At 40.0% G+C, this 10094-nt stretch overlaps 1 protein-coding gene across 2 annotated transcripts in view; it reads left to right on the forward strand.

Moving 5' to 3' along the window:
- rasgrp4 (RAS guanyl releasing protein 4) overlaps positions 1–3191 on the forward strand; it is a 19010-nt gene extending 15819 nt beyond the window's left edge. For both annotated transcript variants that reach the window (XM_083695844.1, XM_083695843.1), the window contains 9 exons: positions 96–371; positions 498–578; positions 882–986; positions 1118–1227; positions 1434–1584; positions 1708–1744; positions 2009–2140; positions 2248–2444; positions 2555–3191. In XM_083695844.1, the coding sequence (XP_083551970.1) occupies positions 96–371; positions 498–578; positions 882–986; positions 1118–1227; positions 1434–1584; positions 1708–1744; positions 2009–2140; positions 2248–2444; positions 2555–2665 (1200 nt within the window). In that variant the 3' untranslated portion in view covers positions 2666–3191. The remainder of the gene's footprint in view (positions 1–95; positions 372–497; positions 579–881; positions 987–1117; positions 1228–1433; positions 1585–1707; positions 1745–2008; positions 2141–2247; positions 2445–2554) is intronic.
- The last annotated feature ends 6903 nt before the right edge of the window (positions 3192–10094 follow it).

Below are 10094 nucleotides of genomic sequence, written 5' to 3' on the forward strand. Positions count from 1 at the left end.
CTTAAAATGTATACACTTGAGAAACAAATTGTAACATACTTCTGAAGAGCAAACCAGATCAAGAGTGGTGTCCTGTTACCCTTGTCCTCTGGCAGGCTCTGAGTGAGATGACAGAGCTGCTGTCGTCCTGCAGTAACTACAGTAACTATCGGCGGGTATACAGTGAGTGCAGTGGCTTTAAGGTGCCCATCCTGGGCGTGCATCTGAAGGACCTAATCTCTCTGAATGAGGCCCTGCCAGACTACCTAGAGGAGGACAAGATCAACTTGGGCAAGCTGCAGCACCTATACAGCAACATCAGTGACCTGTTGGCCATCCACAGCTGTACCCCACCTTTTGAGGCCAACAAGGACCTGCTGCATCTGCTTACGGTCAGAGTGAGGGAAGGGCCCTGAGTTTGTTGTTTGTTGATGGTTATGTAAGTATGAAAGGGGTGTAGTGTATTCACAGCCATAGTTCACCTCTTGAATGTGTCTCTCCTCCCTCCTCATCTACAGCTGTCCCTAGACCTGTACTACACAGAGGATGAGATATATGAGCTCTCTTACACCAAGGAACCCAAGAACCCCAAGATTCAGGTTAATGGAGACCTACATGTCCTACTCTGTGTGTTCTGTCTCTAAGGGCTGACAAACTGTTCATCTTTATCTCTCACTATCTGCCATATCTTTATCTTGACCTCTTTTCACACACGCAAGGACATTTACACACCCTGTGGGTGTAGCCTACAGTTCAGAGCAAAAGCACATACTCAGTGCTGAAATACATCAAAGGAAACCACAATAAGACATTGTGACGTTACAGAGACGTGTTATGTGGTGGATGTTTTTACGTGTGCCGTCTTTTATGCTTCCCCCCGCCCATTCTCTTTCTGGCCTCAGCCCATAGCTCCAGTTAAAGCACCTGTTGTGGCAGAGTGGGGGTCAGGGGTCACCCCAAGGCTAGATCCTGACACCATTTCTAAACATGTCAAACAGATGGTGGATGTGAGTATGTAACTCTGTCTGCATGAGTTTCTGTTTTTCACTTCCTTATTACTGTGCAGTCTAAAGCAGAACTACCAGGGCCTGCGGTGTCTCAGATATAAAATGTACAATGATGCTGTTGCCCCCTGCAGTCCATCATGAAGAACTACGACCTGAACCAGGATGGCTACATCTCCCTGGAAGATTTTGAAAAAATAGCAGCCAACTTCCCTTTTTCCTTCTGCACTCATGAAAGTGACAGGTGAGGAAGCTAAAGCTGACAAATTAAAGGCCTCTACTTGTCACAGGCTTACATATATTTAAGAGTGAAATCTCTGGAGTGGCAGACACATTAAAAAAGGTGTATGACACTACAACAGGAGCGTGACATGGATGAAGAAACAAAAGAGGAAACCACAATCTATCACTAACTTTGACCCTTACTCTCTCAACCTCCTTCCACTCCAGGGAGGGGGAAATCAGTCGTGAGGAAATTACTTCCTATTTCATGAGGGGGATGTCTGTGTGCGCCAAACTGGGCTTTAACTTCAACAACGTGCATAACTTCCATGAAACCACCTACAAACGGCCCACCTTTTGTGACACCTGCGGAGGCTTTGTGGGTATTCATTTCTAGGTTTAAATGTAGTGTAAAGGCTATGTAATTTCTCTGGTTGTGGTATTGTCTGATACTCTCCTGTACTCTTCTAATACCTACCCTACTATGTCTGCTCTCTTGTAGTTGTGGGGAGTCATAAAGCAAGGCTACCACTGTAAAGGTAAGATGACTAATCGGTATTTAAAATTTCAAGAAACAGCATAACCACAATAATCTAATAACTCAGATATACTGTATATTCCATGCCCAAGAGCAATACATGTAGTCACTTTCACATGATAAGAAGACATAGTAAATGTGTTGATATCATGCCTCACTCTAATAGGGTTTTGTAGAAATGTGAAATGAGGGGACGACCTTGTGTCTATGCTATCATCTCTGATCGTTCTCTCTCTCTCTCTCTTTCCATCCTTCCATGTCTAAGACTGCGGAGTAAACTGTCACAGGCACTGTAAAGACCTGGTGGGGATGGAGTGCATGAAGAAACACAAAGTGTCTGGAGGCTCCTGTCCCTGCACCCCGGCCCCTGACTTCAGGACCAAGGGGAATAGCTGGAGTAAGTCATCCTCTATCAGCACCATCACCAATGAAAACTGCTCTTATACTCCCTGCTCTTGTGCTAAAATGATTTACTGTACCTTGTTTATTTGTGTATCCAATCAGGTTCTGAGGAGGACACCTTTGTCTTCCCCCAAGGTAATGAAGCAGAGCACAACAGGGGCAATTCCACTATAAAACATGATGCAGGAGATTCAACTCTTTCCGACCGGTCCACTCAGACAGACCCAGGGGTTTGGATGCCAGAAAAAGTGGAAAAGAGGGGAGACCACCCAAACTCACATGGTTCGCCAACGGAGAAGGTAAGACCGTAACAATCTTTGCTGACCCCTGGCTCATAAGCGTTAAATTAGGATTAGCAAAATAAAGCTAATCTGTTGAGTTACAGCCTCTCCCCCATTGCTTTTCGCAGGGTTGTGCTGTGCCCCAGAGAGCCCGGGGCTCCTCCATGCCTGTGTCCTTCCTGCTGGAGAAGATGGAAGAACTGCACCTGCACAAAGACAAGAGCAGGGAGCCCGACTGAGCACCACCCACTGGACGTCTTGCCCTGTATACACATACACGTGTGGACATGACAGACCCACCCAGACATATCAAATAGACAGGGTTTCAAAGTGGGATGTCTGTTCAACAAAAGTGATATGGATTATTTCAAGATCATTTTCAAGTGGCATTATTAAATATTTTCCTGCTAGCTTTGGTTACCATGTACATTGTTGGGACAATTTTTTGATATGTGTTAGATTTAGAAGGTGATATTATATCTATCATATGTGGATGTCTCAAGATAATTTATGAGCACTTCATTTTCCTACAGAAGCAGGTGTTTTCTGGTACTAAGCCTCTACTGCCAAGACTGGGAGATTGAGCTTTATGATTGCCTTTGGCCTATAATGCTTAACAACACACAGTATTTGAAATGGATTCACTCATGTCAACGATGCAACCACTTTGACACTCAAATCCCACAAAACACACTGCTTTATCACAGTTCACATGAATTGCATCAGTAAAACGTGTGTACAGTATATATTACATTTTTCATAATCTTTGTAGTTCTTGTGTTTTTGCCTCTTCACCAATATGTGCTCATCCCCTGATGACCATCATGACATTTATTGAGTATACTTGAGAATTACTGGTCAATCAAAAATGTACAGTGCCTTTGGAAAGTATTCAGACCCCTTCACTTTTTCTACATTTTGTTGTGTTTTAAACTCAATTTCAAATGGATTAAATTAAAATCCACACACAATGTGCCTGAATGACAAAGCGAAAACCGTTTTTTTTTAATTTCAGTAAATGTATTAAAATTGAAATACAGAAATACCTCATGTACATAAGTATTCAGACCCTTTGCTATGACACTTAAGATTAGCTGAAATGCAAAAAGGTCATCGACAAATCACTCAATGAGTTGAATTGAGTCCATCTTAATGCAAGGATAATAGTTCATGTAATTTTGGAATTAATATCTTCATTTTTTATAGGGTCTCAATTACACACTGTGTAGATTAGGATATCACTACCAACTCAGCAAATTTCATATTTTTCTCTTGATCCTAACCCTAACTCCCCAGTCCCTGCCAGTGACAAACATACCCATAACTTGATGCAGCTACCACTATTCTTCACATGAGAGATGGTGCGGAAACTGCACTGGGCATTAAGATGGACTCAATTCAACTTATTGAGTGATTTGTTGATGACATTTTTGCATTTTAGCTAATTTTAAGAGTGTCATAGCAAAGGGTCTTAATACTTATGTACATGAGGTATTTCTGTATTTCAATTTTAATAAATTTACTGAAATCTCTAAAAAACAGTTTTCGCTTTGTCATTCTGGGGTATTGTGTGTGGATTGATGGAAAATTCTTTTAATTTAATCAGTTTAAAATTGAGTCTATAACACAACAATTCATTGTCTACATTCATTGTCAAGGCTAGTTGGCCAGGGACAGCACTGCTAAGACTGGTCATGAATTTCATAATTAAATTGTCTTGAAATGGTAGAAAAGAAATGTATTTGTGTGGCTACATAGAAATACCTACCGACCACAGATTCTTCTCAGTGTTTGGGACGTCACAGTCAAGAAATATGATGATAATGAGAAGGTACACACACACACACACGCACGCACGCACGCACACACACACGCACACACACACACACACACACACATACACACACACACACACACACACACACACACACACACACACACACACACACACACACACAGTAAGTGGGCATCATCCATTTTGATTCACAAATATAAAAAAGGGTCTGACAGGATTGATGACCAAGCTTTTACCTAAAAAGTGAACAGGAACATCTACGTAACACAAGTGAAAAAAAAAAAGTTTTTGGTAAAAATGTTTTATAAAAATGTACATAATGTAAATATCTATTCGGAGTGCACCAATACTAAAACAATGTCCAGTAACCAAATATAACACAGGGCAAGGTTAGAGGCCAGCTACAGTATGCATAAAAACAAACGTGCACATGTGTTTTTGGTTCAAACCCTTTTTAACCTAAAAAGAACAAGCAAACTTATTAAAACATAATCAATTCTATCCATCCCATCATCCCTCCTTATTCTTAAAACTGTATACAATTGAGTTTGTGGCCAGACACATGAAGCATGAGGAAGTTTTTTTGTTGTAGTTGCCATACCTATCTGAATGTACACTCACCAAACACTTTATTAGGAACACTATACTAATACTGGGTAGGGCCTCCCTTTGCTCTCAAAACAGCCTCAATTCTTCATGGCATTGATTCCACAAGATGTTGGAAAAAATTCCTTTGAAATTCTGGTCCATGATGACATGATTGCACTTTCAAGCTGTGAATCTCCTGTTCTACCACATCCCAAAGGTGGATTGGATTCATATCCGGTGACTGGGAAGGCCACTGTAGAACACTGAACTCATTGTCATGTTCATGAAACCAGTTTGAGATGACTTTTGCTTTGTGACATGGTGCATTATCATGCTGGAAGTAGCCATTAGAAGATGGGTAAATTGTGGCCATGAAGGGATGCACATGGTCAGCAACAATACTCAAATAGGCTGTGGCATTCAAGTGATGATTGATTGGTATTAACAGGACCAAAGTGTGCCAAGAAAACATTCCCCACACCATTACACCACCTCCACCATGAGAAGATGTACAGGTGTTCCTAATAAAGTGTTTAGTGAGTGTATACTGTACCACTTGCCATAGAACTGTTCATCATTGCTTGAATTAAGACGTAATTCTTAAAAGAATGGTGGCTAGCAGTGAGATGAAGGCTGCTTTGAGAGTGTATGAAACCAGGCAAAGAGCATTAAGATAAGTGTGTGTGTGTGTGTGTGTGTGTGTGTGTGTGTGTGTGTGTGTGTGTGTGTGTGTGTGTGTATGTGTGTGTGTGTGTGTGTGTGCTACAAAGATGGTGAAAGAGAGAAAGAGAGAAAGAAAGACAGAGCAAAAGATAAAGAAAGAAAGAGATTGAGATTAAAATCCACTCAGGCTGTTTCATTCAAGTGATTGGTAACCATGTGCCTCCCCAGTCACCTTTTTGCTCAAAGCTATATAGCTATCCCACAGCTATTTAGACACAGGTTTTAAGGACTGAGCTGAAAAGGTAATTAGTAGTTGCCACCCCAGCGTTTCTCGTTATAGGTACTCACACCGGAAGCGTTAAAATCCCAGAAATCTGAAGCCACGCCCCTCTACTGGGGTACAGAAGTCAAGTTTGCCATTGGCTCTTAGGCCCAGACTATACCAACGCCGTCACAGCATCATTACGTCACCATGATCCGCAGTTTAACAATTAACTGTGACCTACTGTATGAGACAGGCTAGACCACATGGAAAAGCATAGTTTTATGCTCCGAGTCTATTTTACTCTGCGTAGATGCAGAGAAATAAGTACATAATATCAAATATAAATTCACAAATAATCACAAATCAAGTAGGGAAATTGCAAAAATCACCATGCACACATTGAAAGCTTCAGTACCGTATTTTAGGCTTGTATTAAAAAAAGATAAACAGTGTTGATAAACAGCAATTGTTGATGTCATGCAGGTAGGCTACGTCAAATTCTTTAAAATGCAGATTAGTTATTGAGGTTTCAAGAATATAGCCTCCTGTTATGAAGTGTACAGTATATAGCCTATTTTGTCTGCAGATCAACGTTTGTGGCAGTGCATCTTGTCTTGATCTTGGTGCAGAACCCTGAAACTGTTTTCACAGAACTATCATGGTACGCTCTCGGTTTGGTGTTGGTGTAGTTTTGGCATCAGTGACCATGAGTAAAAATAACATAATGTCTGGGTTAGGGACTTACCAAGAATTGATCTTTTGGTCTCACTTACCTGGTCGTCTTAAGTGTTTCTGTTCCATATACATGTAGACAAATACAACCTACAGATACAGATAGATACTCACAGTTTGGTGAACCATGGTAAACTTACTTACTATCATAAACCAGGAAAAAGCAACACTCTGGAAAGCTGAAAATGGTTGCTTACTTTCAGGATCAATTTAAAAACCCTAACCCTAACCCTAACCCTAACCCTCAATAATTCAATACAGAACAGATATCTAAGTAATATAAGTAAGTAAGCAATAGGTAAGTAATGGGACAGTGAAGCATTTTTTCTTCTTTTGGCTATTTACTCCAAAAGTTTAACAAAGTAAAAACAATTACTATGAGGATAAACATTATCAGCTTTAATTTAATGGTATTTGTGTACATAATGGTTTCACCATTTAGAAATGACAACCATTTTATACATGGTCCCCCTATTACAGGGCACCAACAATAATGGGACAATTGGCTTGAGAGGAGTTTCTGGTTAGTCAGGTGTGTTCCGTCACATAATTTGTGCAGGCATAAGAGAGCTGTCAATATCTAGTATTTATTCTAGGCTTTACGTTTGCCTTTGGAGTCTGCTATTGATGTCTGTCAACATGAGGACCAAAGAGGTGTCAATGAAGATCAAGCAAGCCATTATTAGGCGAAACAATCTGAAAAAAAAACCCGTCAAAAACATAGCCAAAACCTTAGGCTTGCCAAAATAAAAAAAAACACTGTTGAGCTCAGCAATTTAAAACGGGCGGTAAGCCATGGAAGACTTCTACATTGGATGACCGAAGAATGCTCACCATAATTAAGAAACCCCCCAAAACAACGCCCCCCGTCCCGCAGTTCAGAAACACTCTCCAGGAAGCAGGCGTGAATGTGTCAGAGACTACCATCCACAGAATACGTCACCAGCTGAACTACAGGAGCTTCACTGCAAGGTGCAAAACACTAGTTATCCTCAAAAAGGATGGTCAGGTTACAGTTAACTAAAAAGTAGCTAAAAAGCATGCAGAGGTCTGAAAAAAGCTCTAGTGGACAGATAAGACAAATATTATCATGTACCAGAGTGATTGCAAGGGTTAGGGTTAGGGTTAGGGTTAAGGATCTCTCCAGGATTACCAGAATACCACCTCACCCGTGAAACATGGTGGAGGAGGTGTTATGGTTTGGGCATGTATAGCTGCCACTAGAATTGGCTTACTTGTTTTAATTGATGATACAGAATGTTGAATGTCTTCTGAAGTGTACAAAAACATCTTGTTTGAGTAAAACAAATGGCTCCAAATTCATTGACGCTTCATCATACAGTAAGATGACCCAAAACATACTGCCATATTAATAAAGGTGTTTTTCAGGGCCAAAAAGTGGAAAGTCTTGACTAGCCAAGTATTCAGATTTAAATCAAATTGAAAAAGCATTTAATTTCCTGGTGATTAGATTTTAGGCAAAAATACCTCAAAACAACTGAAGATGGCTGCATTACAAGCCTGACAGAGCATCACCAGAGAAGTGCTTGATTAGGACATTATATTTGACAACAATAGACATTTTCCAGAGTCTGTTTTCTTATCAAACGGTGCTCTTGTGAAGAGGAGAACCAGATGAAACAAGGTGAATATACCGCCGTGATCTGGCATTCAGCTGCCTTTCCTCAAGAACTGGTTAAGAAAATAGTCTTTGTTGGCCTTTTTTGTACAGTGGCTTCAGAAGACCCCCTTCCACATTGTGTTGTGTTATATACTTAAAATGGATAAAAACTAAATGTTTGCCATCAATCTACACACAATACCTCATAATGACAAAGCGAACATTTTTGCAAATGGATTCAAATGTGAATCATTGCACTTGACAAAGTCATCTAAGACTGGACCATTGTGTTCCTTCATGTCCTGCAGGCTGGCCAGTTTTGTGTCGTCAGCTAATGTGATATGACAAAAGATCTACGAAAGTGGGGGCAATACACAGCTCTGAGAGGAACCTGTGGCGGTTGTGCATTTGTCTGACACATAATGGGCCACGTCCTGTGTCCAGTTTCCCAACCTCCGGTGACCTCTGGCTGAAGAATTCCAACACCCACAAAACCAGGCCTCCATCTAGGGAGACATCTCTTATAAGTCTCTGTGCTATAAGGCCAGATTGTAAAGGCTGAAGAGAAGTAAAATAAATAAATAAATAAATAAGACCTTGACATTTAGCACCTTCCAAATGTCCATACATCATATTGAAGAGTGTTAGAATAGCATCATCAACTCTTCTGTTGGACTGGTAGGCAACCTGAAAGGGATCAATGTATGTTTGGGTGTAGTTGAGCATATGGCCTTTAACAATGTTCTTGTTAACAAACATTTCATTGCTAAGGATGTCAAAGGGACAGGGCGGTAGTCATTCAACACAGAGGGGTTAGATATTTTAGGGATGTTATTATTGTTGAGTGTGTAGACAAATTTTCTGAAGATATGCATGAATGGTTACAAGCTAAGATATTTGAACTTGGTATGGTGATGGAAGACAGAAAAACGTAACTTGTTAATTTGATCGTTTTTTATCCATTAGGCTGTGCCTACAAACTCAACCCCTATTTATTACATTTTGCAAATAACTTGTATTTCTTTACTGCACTGGAACATATGAAGCGGAAAAAGTACCTTTGGACTTGGTAAATTTATATGAACTACTCTTCGCTAGTTTAATTTCTTCATTATCCATCCGCCATAAAATCCACCCCCATACTCATAGCCTCAGCTTCACTTCAAGCGTCACTTCAGTGTCAAGGGCAGCTCTTAGCCTTTTCACCAAATTAGCTGGATCTGTGTTCTGTGAGCTCCAATAGTGGAACTCCGCCCACATACTTCCGGTGAAAGTAAACGTATGTAAATGAGGATTTCTTTCGAAATAAGAGCATCTAAGTTAAACTCCTTTTAATATATAGTAAATAGGGATCAAGGAACCACAAACAATATGCTAATTATCTTAACAAATATATATTAAATTATCACACCATATTTGGCATCGCGCTTTCATTTTGAAGTCGTGAAAATGGCGAAAAACGCAACCGGATGTCTTAATGTTATTGGAGCTCACAAAACACAGAACATCAGCTTCTTCAAAATGTCTTGTAAGTAAACAAACTCATTACTGCCATCTACTGGGTATTCACAAATAGATCTTCCAAGATACCAGCAGAGATTTAAAACGAATTTAAAGGGGCAATCTTGGATTTAAACAACAACAAAGAGGTCACCCCGCCACCGTTTTAACAGCGGAGGGCTGGAGAAATATAAAACTGAAATTAATAGACTGACCATCCATGACAAAACAAATTATAGTTTTAGTAAAACAATATTTTGGGTTCTGATGGGGTAACACAGTTGAACTAAACTCATGATCATTTATAATATATATTATTCCAAAAACAATCCCAGACTGCCGCTTTAAAACGATTGATTTTATCACAATATAAATGTCTACAGTTATGAAATCTATGATATCAGGGTGCCTTCTTTATCACAATTTGGGTGAGAAAACAATGTTTTCTATACTATGACAATCAAGTCAATAAAGAACAAAAATCGACAACGACTGTGTAGAACA

The sequence above is a fragment of the Argentina silus genome (assembly GCF_951799395.1).
Source record: "Argentina silus genome assembly, chromosome: X".
Classification (NCBI taxonomy): domain Eukaryota; kingdom Metazoa; phylum Chordata; class Actinopteri; order Argentiniformes; family Argentinidae; genus Argentina; species Argentina silus.